The sequence below is a fragment of the Pyrus communis genome, chromosome 4, assembly GCF_963583255.1.
Source record: "Pyrus communis chromosome 4, drPyrComm1.1, whole genome shotgun sequence".
Taxonomy (NCBI): domain Eukaryota; kingdom Viridiplantae; phylum Streptophyta; class Magnoliopsida; order Rosales; family Rosaceae; genus Pyrus; species Pyrus communis.
Genome location: NC_084806.1, coordinates 8,103,082 through 8,124,388, shown reverse-complemented (window position 1 = coordinate 8,124,388; position 21,307 = coordinate 8,103,082). Strand labels below are relative to the sequence as shown.

Sequence of the window (21,307 nt, the reverse complement as noted above, 5' to 3'; positions counted from 1 at the left end):
GGCATCAAATATTTTTGAACTAGAGAGACCACCTTATCCAATGATCTCAGAATATCCTCCACATGAAAACGCTTCCAAAACATTTCAAACTGCGAGCAAGCAGTCCTCGTGGCCTACCCATCTGTCTCTTGCCAGACAGACAGAGCAATAATTTTACCTTTACCAGATCTTGCTGCTGGGGAATCAATCAAGGCCACTGTAAATTATTCTAATGTACAACTCTCCAAAGAGAAAGAAACATACTCACATGAATCCACGTTACGTTGATCAACATAATTAGATCTTATAATTATTTTAATATCCACCATATTAAAGAGAACACAGAAACTATATATTATTAATATAAAGTATGGTAATTTAATAAACCTTCTGTTAAAAAATAATTTACTAAACTTTATCATAAAACGGAATTAAAGATAATAACACTCAAAGGGATAATGAATCTGCATGCTAATCGCCAATACAATCGATAGAAAAAACAATGAAATACGTAAGAACACTGAGTACGTGTCATCTTCTCCTCCAGTCGGTGCACTCACTCGAACAAAACAGAGCGTTTATATATATATCCTCGTGACAGTAACAACGTCACGAGATGTTGCCAGTATATCAGCCTAATCATAATTTACTCTTGGTTTATATGTCTCTGTCCCTCTTGCACTCCGGTGGCATAGAAGGGTATCTGACTCGGTCAGTGCAGTAGTTGTAGATGGTGAATTTCCTTCGGACCCACCTCAGCCTCCTCCATTGCTGAGCATCAAGGTCTTGGAACTCCTTCTGGTCCCACCACCTCTTACCCTGGGTGGCACAAAACTTGGCTTCGACGGAGGCCTCGCAACCGTCGATGTGGAAGCCCCGGTAGCTGGCGATGAACGGGGCCTTGGACCAATCGGTCTTTTCCAGACCACCCCGAGTAGCCCAATCGTCTGCGTTCCACAGGCTGGAGTAGAGCTTCATGGGCTGGTTAAATGGGAATTTCACACCCAAATCTTTGCTGTTTTTGAACACCCTGATCGGTATGTCGTCCACCAAGAATCTGGTATTGCATGAAATGGCGGGACACGTCAGCCACATATGAACTTTACCCAATTTTTTTAGAAAAATAAAAAAAGCCAAACACGATAATATCATAAGAAAACTAATGAAAATGATTTGAAAACTTTGAATTTTAATGATAAGAATAAACTAAAAGGTAAAATGAATAGTATCATGATTAATTTTTTAATGTAAAAATATAATTTTTCGTTAAAACTTCCTAAAATCATGGAATTTTTTATCGAAACAGTTGTTTTGAAAAACATAAAAATAAGTTGGAAAATAAAAAGTGAAGAAAAAGTGGAGACTCTTCCCCTTTGCAATAATTTCGGTGACCAAAAAAGTTCGATGTTTGTCGGTTGAAAATCTTTGATTGACCAGGGTTTTCCTAGATTTTGTTTTTTCTGTTTCTCAGTGGAAAATCTGAACTTTATGAGTTTGGTGCAAATGTTATGATGGTGCAAGGTATCTTACACGTAAGACCGATATAATTTATAACTTTATAATACGCGTCACGTGATTGTTGTTATCTTTGTTTTCTCCTGCACTACTTTTTTCAGTTTTTAAATTGAATAAATTGAAAAAATAATAAAACGAGAAAATGAGAGTTAGATCTACTTCAACTCTTAGAATAAAATTTAAATTTTAGAATAAAACTCAAATTTTAGGTTTTCAACTAACCACAACATGCTCCAATCCTTAGAACAAATATGAGTTTAAACTCAAAACTTATTTTTGGTACAAATTTAGCGTAGAATTCCTCACGAGTTAGTGAAGCTGACTTATTATATATGTGTATTTTTTTTAAATTTTAAATTTATAAATTCATTGAATTCAATTTAATATGATCAAATTTAATGGTAAAAAAAAAATAATAATAATTTAAATTTAAATTTAATGATTAAAATAATTAAAAATTTTATTTTATATATTTTATATTCTTTTATGATGTTTCACGAGTTTCACAGGATTAATTAAAAAAAATTCAATATTTATTAGAATCTAAAATTTTTAAGTTTCAATTGAAAAAATTGATAAAAATTCAAAAGAGAACGAGAAAATGTACATGAAAAGAGAGGAATTTAAAGAATGAAACTTTAACAAAAACTCCTAGTGTTCACTTTAATGAAAAATAATATTTTTACACTTAAAAATCAATTATAATATTATTCACTTTACTTTTTAATTTACAAGTTAAAACTCAAAATTTTCAACTATTTTCGTAATTCCATTCAAGGAAAGAGGGCAGAAGAGAGAGAACCTACACAATCTGGTAGAGATTCCAGAGGACGGCGTAGGAGTGGTAAGCTGCAGTAGGGTCGAACCAGAGGAAAATCCTCTGCTCTCTATCCCCCTTTCCTCCCGTGAACACATTGGTCTGCAGAATGTATGGCTGTCCAGTCCTGTTCCCCAAGAACTCGAAATCGATCTCGTCGTGTTCGTTGTTTTGTGAAGACAGCTGAACGACAAGCATAAAACATTTGAGTTCAACGTCCGTTTCAAAAAACTTTGGAAAACAAAATGAAGATTAATATGAAGAAAAAGAATGAAAGAAATTGAGAAGAAAATGCTCACATAATAAGCAGTAACAGTTCCAGCAGAATCCCCAGGAACCATCTTAATTTGCATATGGAAGTGGCCAAACAAGTAATTTCCTTTTGATTGAAAGCCAGTACCTTCACAAATCAAAACCAAATACTAGTAAGAATCCATAATATGAAATTTCAAGAGTATCGTTTGATTAATTTACTAACTGTTTAACGCTTGAGCGATACTAATAACATATATATGTACTGGTTTGAGTTGTTTCTCTTTGTACCTGTGTATTTGTCGAGATGCAACTGGATCTCTTTGCCTCCATTGAAGTACTTGATGTGATCAAAAGCCCAAGTGGGCATGTAGTTTCTGCCAAACGGCACCGCAACTGGCTTTTTCAGGGGAGCTGCCATTGTTGCTGAGACCAAACACAGCAAACTCAAAAACACAGTCCATTGTTTGCAAGAAGCCATTTTCTCTGCACAAAACAGAAGTTCCCAAAACACAAAATTATCAAAAGCTTTGAAACTTGAAAGAATTGAAAGGAGGGTTCTTCAAGATTCTAGGGAATTACCTCCAGCACAGAGAAGAAGAGGAAGAGAAAGAGAGACACTTTGAGGTGTGATGAGGAAAAATGAGAGGAGGGCAGCCCTATTTGTAGTGTGGGATTTTATCTGCATTTCGTATTTCAAGGGTTTTCTTTTCTGCTCAATTTTTTATCCTGTGGAAAATTAAAATAAATATGATTGATGGTTATTATATTGCTCGTAGCAGTACAGCCGTTCAATTATTTTTCTTGTGGCAGAGACAGAGGAAGGGACTTTAGGCGAATGATAAAGGATGTTTTTGAATTTAATTATTATTATTATGGATAAATTTCGGCTGTTTTTATAGAAAATTTTATTAATATTCAAAAGACAAAATGGTACATGATGTATTATTAAATGATTGAGTTGATATGATTTTTTATTTTATTAAAAAAAAAAAAGAACATTTATAATACGAGTACGTTGTTTATATATTGGCGTGGACGTAAAGTTCCTCTCCCTTTTATGCTTTATTTTTAATATTTCTCGATTTGTAATAATAATTCCCAATTTCCCACGTTCCGAGTAAATTGAAAAAATATCTCGTCTTTCATCTGTCTGGCTATGTTTTTCTCTTTTGTGGCCAATGAGAAATGAGAGACTGGCTAATGGCCAACGGCCACTGCCATACCGCAGTAAGTGCAATGTTTTTGCAGTAAGCAGGGCCACTGCATGGAGAAAACTGAGTCTCTAGGCACCTTTTGTCTTTGTCATCGAGTTGGAACACAGCTAGCTCTTTGCGTGAAACTGGCAACTGGGTGCCTCTATTGAACCAAAAGAGTCAATTGTGGAATTAACATATGGAAACCGAGTAAATGTTTAGTGTGATGATGACAAGGTTTAGTGATCTTTGCTAATTGATGGAAACCGAGTAAATGTTTAGCGTGGGACCCTCTAAACTTTTTTGTCACTTTATGTTTTTAGTGTAATGTTTTATAATATTAGCATTAGAATTAACGTTAAACTGTAAGATATCTGAAAGATAATAGAGAGTTTCACCATAGCATTTCTTAAAATGAAATTGAGAAATGCTGGAGACTACAAAAATAAGACTCTCTATAAACTTTTCATCACCTCATGAATTTGGTATAATGATTTATATGTTAGCACAAGGTATCTATGGACTCTCTCCCAGAAATTCTCCAGAACATTTTTCACTGAAATTTAACATTTCAATAGACATTTCTATTGAAAATTCTCTTTACTTTCGTGTCGGAGTGCAGGAAAGTCTTCATCGAAAACCTGGGGCATTGGAGCAATTGTATGCCAATACTTGTCACTATATTAACTCATGTTTTGGCGGTTGCAACGGTGGTTATTGAAGAAGACGCAGCGGTTCCGGTTGTTTTTGTGTTTTCTTTGTTTTGGTCTTAACTTTTGGTTGGACCTCTGTTGTTTGTTTGTGGGCTTTTGTGTTGTAAATTTTGAGCTTTTGTATTGTAATATTTATTGTTGGTAATGCATGTTACTTTTGTTTCAGGGAAAAAAAAAAAAAAAAAAACCACCACCGAAAAAGAGTATAAATGGCATTCTGATAAGGTTGGGTGCAAGTGCAGAGCACAGCGTTTGATTATCAAAGAAAAACTTAAAAAATTATAAAGATAAAAGTAAAATGGTGAACCAAGCACAGATTCTGTAACGTAGGTGCGGACCGCTTCTCAGGGCTTTTCGGTTTGCCCTAGTGGGGACGACGACACGTGCTGTACATATTTAATACATACATACCTCTCCTGACCTACGGTTAAAACAGCTCACATTCCAGGATTATTTTTCTTACAAAAATGCTACTTTTGCATGGAACATGCCAATAAAAAAAATGATGATGGAGCAGCTCTCTAAGGGCTGGTTTGATGTTGCTGTGTTTTGAAAAAAAGATGTTTCTGCTGTGCTGTGAGAATAAGCAGATGTGAAATAAAGCAGCAGAGTGTTTGGTAAACTTTTTTGTAAAAGTGCTTTTGAAAAAAAAACAGTATTATAGTATTTGGTAAACTTTTATGTAAAACAGATGTGAAAAAAAACCAGTTTTTCAAAGTTGGGTTTTGCAGCTTCTTGTTTTTGGCTTTTTTTCATCCAAAACTGTGAAAAAAAAGCTGAAGCTGAATGTTTACCAAACACAAAAACAGCTCCCAGCTTTTTTTTATACCAGTTTTTTTCAGAATCACCTCAGTACCAAACCAGGCCTAAACATCTTCCATGTTCCATGAAGCGATTGTTACAAGATAATAAACTTGATTCATATAAATCTTTCTTTTAATATAAACTTTGATATTCGGCATGGTTATTTTCATGTAAGGATAACACTTGTCGCATATTATATCGAAAAAGTTTGAATTCGTCGACAGAATCGCATGTCTTCTCCAACCACTTACTAGACTTCCACCAAATCAACTGTATATGTGACCAAATGGTCTGTTTGAGCCTATTTCAAAGTAATTTTAAATTGGTTAAAAATGCTTATCATGATGTCTAAGATAAATGTCCTAGTTATAAAGTGTTTCCCAACTAAAAGAACTCTTACGACGCATGTAGACATAACTTAGCCCATAAGTATTTAATATTTTTGTTGATATAGAATGATGTACTAGAATCCCAAAAAGAAATGGATAAAAACTATAGCTTGACGAGAACGCAACACACAACATACGGATGAGGTGAGGATTTCGGTTTACTAAAGTGAACAAAGCCAAAGAAAAACAACAGAGGATGAAACTCTGGAAGAAAGAAGGAATCGGCGGGTGGTGCACATGAGTATCAGGGTCGGTCTAGGGATTTTTAAGGTTCAGGACGACGTAAAAAAAATGTACCCTCATTTTATATAAGAAAATTATTTGTCTTCACACGTAAAACATCGATAAAATTATACTTAGAAAAACACTTCAAACTTAATAATTTATAAACAAGGAAAAACAAATTTATTTTGTATCGTGAGAAGGAAACAAAAAAACTCTGGATTTACAAGTAGATAGATATGAATTTTGTTTTCCATCTGAACTTTTAAAGTGTTTTTGTATAAATCGTGAGATGTTTTTTCTTATTTACTAACCTTGTCAGTATGGGACTAAAAAAATAATGATATTTTTGAGTCTTTAATTGATATGTATAAGTAATAAATTGGTACTAAATTAATTTTTTTGGTGACACGTTATATGATTTGCAAATTTGATCTAAAAATTTGGTTAACGCATTACTCTTTGTGTCACATCCCGGGCCCAATCTACCACCGTAGCACGATATTGTCTGCTTTAGGCCCCAACCATGCCCTCACGGTTTTGTTTCTGGAAACTCACATAAGAACTTCCCAATGGGTCACCCATCATGGGAGTTCTCTAGCCCCCTTCTCTCTTAACTTCAGAGTTCCTATGGAATCCGAAGCCAGTGAGCTCCCAAAAGGCCTCGTGCTAGGTAGAGATAAGAATATACATATAAGGATCACTCCCCTGGGTGATGTGGGATGTCACAATCCACCCCTCTTAAGGGCCGGACGTCATCGTCGGCACACCACGGCCAGGGTTAGGCTCTGATACCAAATTGTCACATCCTGGCCCGAGGGGGACCACTTCCCTGGCCCGCTTCACCACCGTACCACGATATTGTCCGCTTTGGGCCCCGACCACGCCATCACAGTTTTGTTTTAGGGAATTTACACGATAACTTCCTGATGGGTCACCCATCCTGGAAATGTTCTCGCGCGTTACTCGCTTAACTTCGAAGTTCCTACGAAACCCAAAGCCAGTGAGCTCCCAAAAGTAATTTGTCACATCCCCGCCCGAGATGGATCACTTCCTGGGCTCGCTCCACCACTATAGCACAAGGCCTTTTGGGAGCTCACTGGTTTGGGTTCTGTAGGAACTCCGAAGTTAAGCGAGAAGGGGGCTAGAGAACTCCCATGATGGGTGACCCATTGGGAAGTTCTCGTGTGAGTTCCCAGAAACAAAACCATGAGGGCATGGTCGGGGCCTAAAGCGGACAATATCGTGCTACGGGGGTGGATCGGGCCCAAACCGGGATGTGACACTTTATGGAAGATTAGACTTGAATTGTAACAAATGTTTAAAAATAGCAATCCACATAGATACTAGCTACTAATTAAAAATAAATTAACAACTAAACAAAAATTCGTAAAATTTGAAAAGAATAAACATGCACTTAGCATTTCAAACTTAGGACCTCTCGTTAATTTTAAACAACAAAAGCTATTGATTTTAATTAAACTTCTTGATCATTTAGCCAACTTTTTTATATTTATACTCTTATGAAAAGAAATTTATAAAAATTGAAAAGTAAATAAGCACACATGGTGTTTTGAATCCGAGATCTCCTCATTAATTTCAAACAACAAAATCATTATTTCTAATTAAACTTCTTTATCATTGAACCAAATTTTATAAATCTACACTCTTATAAAAATATATACAAATATAACATTCTAATAATTTTGATGCTCCCAATTATTTTGAACCCCGAACGATCGTATGCCCGGATGAGTATACATGAATCTGGAACAACAGCATGTGGATGGTCAGCTCAGCTGAGAGCTGCAACAGTAGCTAGCCTGACCACATGACATGAATCCTCTCAATCTAAAATCATAATACAAAATATTTTATGTCATATATTGTCAAATCCCCTTCAAATCAACTAGGTAGCTTTGGATCGTTGTTCGAGAATGGACGTCTTGCCAAATGGGTATGTGCTCAAACAGTTAAGTGTTGTCAAATTGTTATGTGTTGAAATGAAATAATCTTTTATTTTATCGAAAAAGACTTATATTGTACGAGTTTAATATTACAATGACCTTTTAAAAAAAGAATAAAAAAATATGTAATTTATATGTTATTGTTTTATTGGGACAGATTATCACTTAATGATGAACTTGTGTTATATAGGTCGTTATCCTTCCTTATCAGATGATTTTATTCACAGTAGAATAAGCTGTCTCGCGGTTGTGTTCCAGCACTATCCAAAGCAGAAAGGTGTCTCGTTCCTCCTCCAGGCTCCAGTTGTAATTATTTGTTAGGTTTGGCTGGCAGCATTTAATTCACTCATTCATATCAAACCTATCTCCTCTCCCTCTTCCGCAATACATATTTTGTTCTTTTCTCTTTATTAGTGTACAGTAGCCTCCTTCGTTAATCTGGTCAACCCATGTATGTTTTTATATATCAAGTTAAAGTTAGGGAGATAAGGTATCGCTACATTCTCCATTATTTTGTCATACAAATAATCAAAATCATTTATTTTTATTTAGTTATCTGATTCATATAACTATATCAATTCAAATTGAATGAATTTTTTTAAAGATGATATTGAATTGTAAAGATAAAGAGGATGAATGATTTTGTGTATAATGTTTGATTTACATAGTTTTAACATGAATGAAGCCAGTAATGTCCTACAATAAATTCTAAAACTTTGTTCTTAATTTTTTACGTAATAGTATCGTCACAAACTCACGGTCATCCAACCTCAACACACTAATTCCAAGAAGCTTTTTACATGTCTTTTCTATTTGAATGCATGTCATGACTTACATTGTGGGTTTCGAACTTTAGATTCACTCTACTTTTAATCACCCTCACAATTCACAATTGAGTTAAGTCTAATAGTTCTTTTTGTACTTGTTTTCCATTGAAATGCATGTAGGGCAAATTCTCACTCATACACTATTATCTTACTTTATGATACAACTGATTAGCTTGAATACGATTCTTCAAATATTGAATATGTTAGGTTTTAAGTTTCAAATTTTGAGTGAATTTCAGAATTTCCTTGATAGATCAACTGTGGATTTCACAAACTATAGTATTCGTACTCCGATATCTCCGCATACATGCTGCATGCATGCATATAGATATAGGTGATACTGTATTATGGCTGTAGACTTAGGACTCAAGTATATTATATATGGCTGGTGGAAGTAATGTTTTACTTCTCCAATTAACTTAATTATTCAGAAGTTAGCTTAGTTAATCACAAGTGTCAGCGGAACCCTCGTCAACTTTTATATATGGAATCGTCGAAGCCTCGGATCAAAAGATGTTGCCAGCTTTGGAAACCACGGCCTGCCTAGCATATGTTCGCAGATCCTCAGCTGAGTTGGGAGGTCTACGCAGAATCAAATAACAGCCGAATTAACGAGATATACTTGTTGTAACTCGAGGTCGCAAGCAGTTGACTTCCACATATATATGTATTATATATATGCACACAAATTAACATGTATATTTGCGCAGAAAGCTTTGTTTAATTAACTGCAATATCAACTTGATTGACCATATGAACTGGTAATCATGTGAAATTCCCATGTTCTGTATTTAATATAAAAAGATAATTGACATCCGAATCAATATTAATGATCCCGGCAATTTGGGAAACTCATCTATGCAATTAATTTAATTAACATGGTCTATCTTCTTCCTAATTTTGGTTCGAACCAAAGATAAGTAACCACCTTTGAGCCAAAACATGTGGCTTTAATGGTTTGACGTGCAATCTGGTTCCAACACTCTTTCGGATTAGGGCATAATTAAGCAGGTTTGATACAACTGTTTTGAGGGTAAAGAGTTGGACCTAATACCTCATACTTTTAAGTGCACAGCGATGCATTTTCGTTGAAGTGGGGTAAAATCTTTCTTTTTCCCGTCTAGATTGACTTGCTCGTTTTAGAAGTTGTCAACGTAGATCGAGTACAGGATACAACTAAGCAATTAAACATGATAATTGATGAATTATATGATATTGAATCCCATTCAATTATATGATACTGAATCCCAAAATCAGTTACAAATATATCATCATAATTTAAGTTTGGTTGGATCATATTCGCTGTCGATCGAATTGCGAACTTGTTGGTGACTTAAAAACTAGTGGTCGATGACTTGATGTGGTGATCAATAATGGAATTAATTATATTCATTTCATAATTCAATATAGCTAGCTTATCAGACCAGTTAGTTACATGCTCCACGCACCATGTTTACGTTGGACAAGGATTGTCTGCGCTCCTACTTCCGGTGTCCTCCCGTGCCCTCCTGTTTTGTGTGGTCACGGTTAAGCCACGTCAACATTTTATATTGTTTTTTTTTTATTTTTGATAGAGATAATAAGACAAAAATGAATAGTAATATAAAATGTTAACGTGACTTAACCGTAACTAGTTTAGTGAATTCTTGTATCTCAAAGGTACGTCCTAAAAGAGTTTTGTTAAAAGTGCATTGAACCCATATGAAGCTTAACCATGAGCATATTGCATCATTAGGAAAACATAGGTTCGATCAAGATTTTTTACTTGGAATGCCAAAAGAAAGAATGATATGAGAATACTTTATGAAAATAGATTGCCTTAGCACTGAGCATATTAAGTACGTAATTGGTTACTAATGCCCACATCCCCTCAGCCCACAGCTTATCTCAGATCACAAACTTTGCCCTCTCGTGAAGTAGGTTTGAAGTGCACATCCCACATCGCCTCGAATTCAGCCCACTCAACCCACTTTAAAATTTTGAATTTGGGCAAAAGGTTGAATGCTTGTAGAAGTCTTAACTCAAATGAGCCCAAAGAACAGAAGTCGAGTTTAAGTACAGTCAGGCTAACACAATTTATGCCCCAATATTTAACCATAAGGAAAACTAATAAAAAATGCTTGAAAACTTTGAGTTTTAGTGATAAGGACAAAATAAAGGGTAAAATGAATAGTATCAGAATTGACTTTTTAGTATAAAAATGTGGTTTTTCGTTAAAGTGAACAGTACCATGGACTTTTAGTTAAAACTCCCTTAATCATAAGTGCAAGACTTGGCTGCTGAAAATTCAGCAGCCACTCCTGCTTACACACAATCCCGAATAGACACGTGTCCATTCGAGCTTGGGTGTAAGCAGGAGTGGCTGCTGAAATGTTCAGCAACCAAGTTAATTCCAAATCCATGGATTCATATGGTTTGGAACAAATTGAGCTTAGTCAGTCTTATTACATTCGATTTGGTTGATAGCCTTATTTTACTCCGTTGTCAAATATTTATAAAAATAATAACGCGTCGAAGCGGTGTTGGGTATGTCATCCGGTCTCCATGCGCTATTACATTACTACAAACAAAAATAAAAAAATTTCTTCAATTGTTAACATAGAATATTTAGAAATTAATTAACTACTAAGCATTTTGTTTGTTGATTTTTGTTTGAAAGCAAGCAGCAACTAAAAAAACTACCAAGCATCTTCTTGATTACAACATGATTGGATTCATATATGGAAAGCTGTAAACCAGATTAACAATCAACTACGCAAAGTCTTGTTTTGGTTTTTGTCTTGTAAGTCTAATAATATTCACTTCCTTGCCTGCGATTAATAAGAGGGATTTGTTTAATCAAAGAGGTTTTGTCTTTGTTTTTATTTCGTTTTTTTTAATATAACTATAATATATACTAAGCCAGTTGAAATTAGGGCGAATCACACAAAAATTCGTTATAATAATTTAATATTAAATTTATCGTTTATGAGAGCACTTGCAGGTAAAAAAGATCAGAAAAATACAGTTAGATCTAAGTATTAGACGCAATAGATTTTAAATTTAATCAAAGTAAAGGTTATCTTTGGTCTTTGGCTATCTATACTAAAAAATAAAAATAAAATTCAGTGAATCCGCGTTGAAACTTGCTGCGCTGGTGCTGCCTTGGACCCCTCAGCCCTACCTAGTCAGCCTCGTTCACACTTTTTCTTCATTCAGGTTGGCCCCTCATTTTGTTTCCCATTCCCATGGGCCCTTTTAGGCAATATTCGTCATGCATCGTTCATGCCTCGTCATTTCGCGGTTTGCTGTTTCCGTTTTAGGATATCTTTCCTGCAAAAAGCACATAACTTACGAAAAGCATTTCAAGTATTTTTTAATATAAAAACATATTCTTTAAAAATGACATCAATCGTTCAAGATAATTTTCAAAACGAACGCTTTATACGTTGCAAGAATAGATAAAATAAAAAAATTTCAACACGTCAATTTCTCTCCCTTATTCATGTTACCATTCTCACATAATCTTTGACCAAAATTTTAACAAATATATTATTAAACAGACTTCCTAGTCCACCTTTTGGGGTCCCAACACTTGAAAATCAAATGTAAACACATGGTTTGTTTTACAGATAGACACGTAATTTACCTTTGACTAGGACTCTCTTGTATACTTGTGTAGTTATACTGTAAACAGTAATGAGAAAGATTATCTCCTGCAATTCTCGACTTGTCACTGTTCTTCAACCTTATGCAATTCACTTTCCACATGGTATCAGAGCTCTCTGCTTAATCACTCGTCTTCTGATACTAGATTTTGCTTCCGCCACAACTACCGCCACTAGTTCTCCCTCTGCCATGACTGCTACTTCCTCTTCTGCTTCACCCCTATTCAAAAATTAGACCGTTTTGCAAAATACAGCAAGGACATATAGCAACTTGCCTTTGTACATAGAAATTTTCGATACATTGAAAACAGATTACATATAACGTTACTATTTTACTCAAATTGTAACAAATTTATTTTTGTATTGATATACAGGACATATGACTACATTATTTAGATTTATTATAACACATAAATTGATAAATTCGTGTAACTTGTAATCTCGATACCCATACAAATTCTATTTTCCACGTATCTATCAAGTAGGATACTACGAAGGACACGCAATTGAAGTTAATGTTGAATATCAATGTGAAGCCAAGTTCCTTTCTCGTTAGATGTGAAGCCAGCAGACTGCCAGAGTATTATTGGATTGTGATTACTTATGCTAATCACCATCAAATTGAATTTGTTATTCATCTTCCTTAATCAACGCAAATTATATATTTTGGACGTCGACCACTAGGTCTTGCGTATGCATGCTTCATTCCTACCCTGTATGCTACGTACATCAACAAGTATAGCTGGAATATAAAAGAAGAAGAAATTCGATTTATCAACGTAGGGTTTCTACAGTCAAAGTCATGCGTTCTGCCTTGTCCCAACTCCCAACCCTTGTAAGAAATGGTAGTCCTTCCACCTTTTCGATCCTACGTGCACTAAATTGTGATTTATCATGTTAAAACCAACAAATATTTGCCTGAACTTGTGATTGTGCATCAAAATAGCCAGATCAAACCACACTCCGAGTGTTTATTATTTTTTTTGTATCTTTTCGGTTTCATAACTTGTAAAAATTTGGCTTGGTTTGGGACGTGCTTATATGAAAACCACTTAATTCGAACCAAATCAACTAAGTAAAATTTATTACGTTTTGGCACTAGAGATTTATTTATTGATTTTGACAATTTAAAATCATCTGCAAATTAATATCAATGTTTAAATATAATTATAAAACTAGTTTTTTCTTTGATGAAATTATTAAAATTATTGTCTTGATAACTTTGGCTTCTTAATTAGAATATATAGGACAAAAAAAAAAAAAAAAAATCAAACTAAAGAAGTATTATGCTTTACTCAACACACTATTATTAGAAACTGAAACATATAAGTATGATTGAGCTAAATTACTAAAACAAGTTAAAAATATTGAGTTCGGACATAACTGATACACTGTCCTAATCAAACAATCCACACAATTAGTGATTTTGTTTTGGGTTGGTAACTCTTTGTTGCGTTTAAGGTGAAATTGATCTAAATCAAATCACAAATTACGACCTTCAGACTGAATATCTTGATATCTTCTTGATCTACCTACCAAGATGCCCTGGACCAAATGTAGCAAATGTGAATGAAACAGGTTTAATAATTTGGTCCCTAAGCACTAGATAGCACTGCTCAAACAAAACAATATGGTAAACTTTGTTAGACTTCGTATTAGGTATATCAAAATTCAAAAGTATACGAAAAAGGTAAGTAAAATAGCAGCGTGCTTAATGTCATGGCGAAGAATAGTAAACGCCCACGGTATATAATCACAATCAACCAGTATATACACGCAGTAGCAGTTAGTATTACCTCGTAATGTCACGCTTTCCCACCATCCCTTTTTATTTGGTTTAACACCACCACGCCGACCCATTACCCGCATATTATATACAAACAAAGATCGAATACTGAAGTGAATCCGACGGACCATGTTTATACAAAATAATTCAAGTGTTATTATATTTTTTTAATATATACGATACTATCAATACTATAAAAATAAGAGAATGATTAAGCTCACATAAATTTATATAATAATTTGATTCAAGTTCATAACTAAACTTAATACTCAGCACATTATGAGTGAAGGCCCGCAAAGACCTGAATCTATTCCTTTAACTTTTCAATAACAAGATGTCCTAAATAAACTACTAAGCATCTTCTTGATTTCAACATGATTGGATTCATATATGAAAAGCTGAAAACCAGATTATCAATCAATATCGAAAAGTCTTGTCTTATTTGTCCAATAATTAATATTCACTTCCTTGTCTGCGGTTAAGGAACTTTAGATGGACACATGTCAACAAACTGTTGTTTTAGTTTTGTTTTAATTTACACTAAGTCGGTTGAAATGGACAACGATCCCAGTAGCGGAGGGAAAGTGGGGTGAATGGGTTCACTTGACCCCAACAACTTTATATTACTCCACACTATTTTTGCTATTGATCCCAATACCCCAATAAGAACTTCCAATAATTAAGTTGAGTTTAAGTTTTAGGTTCAGTTTAAGTTTATGTATGTATGCTTGCTTTGATTTTCATTATTTATTAAAACACTATATTAATCAACAGTATTTCATAGTGAGTTCAATGAATTGAAAAGAGTGATCAATAATCTTGCACAAAAGTTGGTGTATATGCTTATGGTAGTCAAACTAAAGGTTGTGGCTTCTTATGTAAGATCCCACATCGGCGGGGTGGGGTTGGTCATTGGCCTTATATGTATATGCCCTTCTCTTCCTAGCATGACGCATTTTGGGCTGAGCCCCAAGAACAAATCCATGAGAGTGTGGCCTAAAGCGGACAATATCGTGTTACGGCGGAGTTGGGATGTGACCGCTTAAGTGGAAAAATCTAATATTATACAGTTAAGATCACTACATGGTTATAACTTGGTTGTCTGGGTCGAAATAAATATTGTCATTATTGATAATGATATAGTACAACAACAAGTTCAAATTATAAGAATCAGTCACGAATTATATATCACAAAATGTTACCACATTTACTTCTTTATTATGACCCCAGTGAGTTCAAATCCTGCCTCTGCCACTGAACGATCCTCTTGGGATCCTTTTTGTAGAGATCCAGGGATCAAACAATTTTGTCCGTTCATCGTACATCGTATAGTTAGAAATTATTTTAAATTTAAAATTTAAAATTGAATATAAATAATATTTAACAAAAACTGACCGCACAATGTACGATGAACGAACATAATTGATTGATTTCCAAATCCCCACAAAGAGGATTCGAAGAGAATCTTTGTCCAGGTGAAATTAGCGAATTACGCAGATAGCTAATTATAAAAATTGGATATTAAATTTTATCATTCATGAGAGTACTTACAAATGAAAAAACCAAAAAAGCAATTAAATTGTAGTATTAGATGTACGGATGATATTAGAGATATCAAAATTTTAAATTAAATTACGTATCTGTTGACCCTAAAAATTACAAAGCCTACGTGGCGCGCAGGCCGAGTAACTAATAAGCTAACTACGTTATTCGGTTGAATGCGAGGCTTGCCAACTCGTCGGCCGAGGAGTACAATTTGTTGGTGTTGCGTTGAGCACGTTGCTGACTTCTTTATCTTGCGACTGCGGCCGAGGAAGGAACATCTCGCGGCCTTCGGATTCTCGAGCCTGAAGACAAGGCTGCTAGTTCTGCGAAGTTCACAAGTCGTCGATGCCCGATTCAGTCACCGTGATTATATTCGTAAGAGTATAAGCATGTCGAATCGACATCAGACTATACGGACACAAATATTCAAAGGTGATGTATGTCTTAATGGTGAACGTGGTTCGGCCATCAGAATGCCGAACTCTAAAACTCACTTGTGAATATCCAATCATAAAATCACTCGGCGTCCGATACGCCGAATGTTGTAACTCGTACCACCTTACTTCGCCGAGAGGGCTGATAAGATGACCCCTGCCAATAAGGATTCAAAAACCCTTCTTGGCCGATACTTGGATAGGTAATCAGTCGGCCTCGACGCAGTGCTGTTTATCCAAACTGAAGGTGCTTCTCGGTCGGCTGATTCTACGGCAACAGTGCTGTTTATCCAAACTGAAGGTGCTTCGGCGGAAAAAGAAAAGGAAAAATCTCAAGGTGTTTGAGAGGTTTTGCGCAGGGCAATTGTGTGTTGAATTCAAGGTCCTCTCTTTGTTGCATGACTTCTTGTATTTATAGCACCTACTCCTTGAGACCGAATTAAACCCCTATCTGGATTGGGAGTCCTTGCCCTGTTCCAACTTTGCTTCGAATAACCCCACTCCCATTAGGACTTTGAACTCACCCCCCTTCGGGGCTTTATTCACTGCTGGTCGAGATTCCTAGTTGCACCTGGACTTCCTCGACCCTCTTTGTTTATCTGGAACTACTACTTGCGATAGGACTCGACCATCCTTGCTAAACGGTCAGGGATCATCAGGCGGCCTATAGTATTTTGACCCAGCTTTGGGCCGAGCACAAACCTACACTCGGCCCAACAATATTATTTTGGGCCCAAACAGTATCACCAATAAAAAATAAGCACTTAATAATTTAATCATTAACATTCATATTATTTAGTTTAGAAAATTTAGTTTAAAATTTTGATATTCCTATCATTAACTGTAGATGCATTGCATTAAATTTAATCAAGTAAAAGTATGTCTTGGTGCAACTGTGCAAGTAGCCATTTACAACAGTGGTGAAAATATGTTGAGTCCTTACATTACATCGTGAGTTCGAACCTCGTCTGTAACTAATATAACAAAATCTATTTGACAAAAAATAACCAAAAAAAATGTCAGTCTTGGTCTCTGGCTACCTAAATTAAAAAATGAAAATGGAAGTAAAATTCAGTGAATACGCACTCAAAAGTTCTGCCACGTCGCTCACCGCTAACGATGGCTTGACCCCTCCGCCTTACCCAGTCAGCCCATTCATACTTCTCTTTATTCGGGTTAGGTCCTCATTTGGGTTGCCTTAAATGTTTGTTTTTCCATTCCCATTCCCATGGACCCTTTAAGGCAATATTCGTCATGCACCGTTCATGCTCGGAGCATCTATACTCTCATTGCCACTTTTGAATGCTCATTTAAGAACTTAAAAAGAATCTTTGTGTTTCTAAAGGAATATTATCTCTAATGAAAGAGTTCTTATAGTAGAATCTCTAAATTTGAGGTTTTTATAGTTTTATGATAATTTGATTAGGTGCACATTTTTTTTGTGTTAACATTTTTTGAATTAATTTAACATTACGTTATCGTAAAATATTTTTTTCGTGTTAACAAACCTATGTCCACTCCTCATCCTTATAGTCTTTCTTAGTTAATCGTGTATTTATTGGTTGTTATTCATCAATATGCTATTCGCACCTAACGAGTGAAATGAGAGAGATGCTTGCATTAGAGAAAGTGTGGGGATAAGGCTGACTGTGTTCCGCTACATTCATGAGATTCTACAGTTTAAGGAGTTCGCTGCTCATGATTGACCATAAATGATTTGCCTCTAAATTCCTCACACTAGTTTATATTAACATGGGAACGGAAATAATAAAATGTTATTTTGGCATTTCAAACTTATCACACAAACGAGCATTGAGTCTGTTCTCTCTTTCTCGCCTGCTTTCTAGAAACCCCCTTGAACCAAAGCCAAACGTTAGCCTTCCTCCATGGCCACCGGCCTCTGGCTAAGGCTCGGGGTCGGTGGCAGCTTCTCCTCCTCTTCCTCCTAGCCTCTCTTCGTTTTCCCCGTCCCCTCTTTCCTTTCCATCCCCCTCCCCTCCCACCTCACTTGTCTCTCGCCTCATTGTACACCCCCATTTGTTTTCTTACGCCATTTTCCCCATCCTAGCCTTTCTCAGGCTTCACCTACCTCTTATCTCCCGTGTCTCTCCTTCTTCGTTTCTCCCTCATTACTTTTAGCCCCTGCTCTTTGTGTATATCCCTCGCTTCCCCTTCTCCCCCATCCCGAGCTCCTCTCCTTTCCATTTCCTCCTATGCTTTTTCCATTGTCCCACTAGCGGGCTTAGATCCGGAGGTTCCTCTGGTGTTCCCTTGGATGGCCCTGCCATTATGTGGCTTTCCTGGATAGTTTATGGTGGTTGCCAGGTTTGGTGTTGTGGTGTTCGGGATGCAGGTTCATAGGGTCCCTTTCTCGCTTTGGCGTGGAGAGCCTTCGAATTTGTCATGTTTATGTGTCCTGGGTGGAGTCGGTTTTAGGTGTTCCCGCCGGCTGGTTTCCTGGATGCCCATAATTGGGCGTGCAGATCCGCTGTCTCCTGCTGATTTGAGCTTTCCGAAGGCTTTGCCCTTGGAACTATCGTTTCAGCCTATTTGGGTTCGTCATGGTGGTGGGGTTTAGTGGTGCGGCGGCGTGGATGGTTCCCTCTGCCATCTATGTCGTTTATCGCAACCCTTACTACCAGTATGACCTACACCAGGCAGCGGAATTCTGACGGATTTTAGTGCCTTGGGTACCGCCCCAGATATAGCTGGCGTCCCATGTCTCTGCTAACTCTGCACATGACTCTGCTCCAATGTCTCCTGCCAATTTTGCACTTGTTCCTCCACTATGGACATGTCGGTTTTATTTTATTGGCCCTATGAATGTGGTGGTCACGTGCTTGCGATGGTTGATGTTGTCTTCGCGTTTTGTGATGATTTTATGTGGCCTTGCATTTATGCGATGACCTAAGCGGTCGTCAGTGTAAGTATGTTGTGTCTATCGTGTTTTGGTAACAGATTTGTATTGATGACGATTTGTGGGCCTAGGACAGTTTTGTGGTAGCCGTATAGGGGTTTACTATTGTTTGTTTTACTGTGCAAATTCATTTCAGATCAATTTCTTGGTCACTGAAAATTATGTACCCAATTGGCCCTTTGTAACAGTTTGTGAAGATTGAATGAAATACACCATCATTTCTGTCAAAAAAAAAAAAATTATCACGCAGACAATGCATGATAGGTTTCGGAAGTGGCGGTCAATTCATCAAGTAATTCCATTACACGAAAAATAGATAATAGCGTATAGCACCTAAAAAAAAAAGATGATGCAAATTCTTCCCAATATGAGGACCAATAACCATGTTTGCAAGTGTCATTTTTGCATATGGAGAATCTCAAGTCTGATCGTCCAACAATATGATATTGACAACCTAATGGACTCGTTTGAAAATATATTTTAAATAACTGAAAGTACTATGTGCTTCTTTTAGAAAACATTTTAATGTTTAAGTGTTTTTTCATGATATACTTGCATTTTTTGCTAAGAATTAATTCTAAAAATGTTTTCACCAGAACTATTTTTAACTATTTTAAAAGCATTTTTGAACACACTTTATATGTTATTGGATACTTCGATTACATAATTTTCGATATCATGTAAACATTCTTGTCAATGAAAATTTTTGTGGACAGCAAATAACGATGAAATATTATCTATTACATAATTATATTAACCAATTGGTCAGACAATTTGACCCAAGTTCTACTTTTTTTACAAATAGCCGACTCCTCATACATGGCAAGATTAGATAAAATAAAAAAAATTTCTGCACATGTAAATTTCTCTGTTTGTCGAAAAAGTCAATACGCTAATTTCTTATTTATAATATCATTCTCACATGCATAATAGGAGCGGATGGATATACAGTATCGTTTAGTACATTGAGGATAATCCTGCATATTCGTGTCAATTGTCGGCAAAATACCAAGCAGCAATTGATCGCCCAGTTGCCTTTTTTATTTTTCAGACTAAAGCCATCACAAAATGATGACGGATGGAGTTAAAATCTACATTGTTTGCCTTGCTTTTGATCGTTTCAAATTCAAATGATGATAACATTAATCACTAACCAGAAATTTTAACTAAGATATAATGAAAATTACATCCATTGTTTGCCTTGCATTTGGTTAAAATTTTAACCAAATTTTGATTGAATGCATCTTTCAATTTTGATTGAATTTGGCATCCATTGATTGCTCGAGTGAGAAATGAGGGATGGAGAGATCGAGTTGGGAGTCTGGAGATGAGGAGGGCATGATCGTCATTTTGAAATTTTCATTAATAACTACCGTTCGTCCGTGTTTTGTAAAAAAGCTGGTTTTTGAAAGTGGCTGAGAACGGCTTTTGCTTTTTTAGCTTTGAATGGTAGTGATTTTGAAAAGAAAAAAAGTTGGGATTGCTTGAGTTACCAAACACAAATCGGAGCCAGCTTTTTTTCACCCATGCTTATAAAAAAAGTTAAGAAGTCCCAAACCGGTACTTAGTCATCTCATTTTACTGAGTTTTCTTATCAGGGTCAATCTACGGCTAAAATAATAAATGGGTAAACTATATTTTACCCCCTCAAGTTTGAAGTAAATTACAACTTCTTACAACATCTTTACGTTTAACGATTTTACAACATGATGTTAATACTTGATGTATGAATTAGAAGAAAAATAATGTTATTACTGTAACAAAGTTGATGTTTATGTTCAATTACACTATCAATATAGATTGTTAAGCATACGTAGATGTGGCAACATCACAAAATCATCGTTCAAATTAAAGAATACTGATATCTTTTTCTTAAAGGCATTGTGTATTAGTCCCAGTCAACTCGACATATTTCAGTGAAAACCCAAATTAATTGTTTTGATAATTAATGTGTAATGAATTTATTATGGGTAAATTGCATTTTATCCCTTTAAGTTTAGAGTCAATTACAACTTCTTTCAATATTTTTAAAATATTTCAATCTCATATGTTCATTACTATTTCATTTCAATTTCATACAACTGTTACTATTTCTGTCAATCATTATTTATCTGCTTACGTGGCCATAACGGACCCTACAAAATTCGCGCCACGTGGCTAAAAACAAATAAAATAATTTTTAATTATAAAATGCACACCCTCTGCATCGTCTCTTTTGCTTCTTGCAAGAACCCAGATCCACCCATAGATGCCGCAACACTCTCTCCCTCTCACTCTCACCCAACACCTTCTCAAAC

The 21,307-nt window shown here is 35.7% G+C and overlaps 1 protein-coding gene across 1 annotated transcript; it reads right to left on the bottom strand.

Annotated features, from left to right (window-relative positions):
- Positions 1-309: 309 nt before the first annotated feature.
- Positions 310-3,295, bottom strand: LOC137731450 (xyloglucan endotransglucosylase protein 34). The gene is made up of 5 exons (XM_068470557.1): positions 3,146-3,295; positions 2,855-3,049; positions 2,611-2,711; positions 2,301-2,494; positions 310-1,036 (listed from the first exon to the last, which is right to left on the bottom strand). Exons 1-5 carry the CDS (start codon positions 3,249-3,251, stop codon positions 637-639), a joined length of 996 nt encoding a protein of 331 aa, XP_068326658.1. The 5' UTR covers positions 3,252-3,295; the 3' UTR covers positions 310-636.
- Between the last annotated feature and the right edge of the window lie 18,012 nt (positions 3,296-21,307).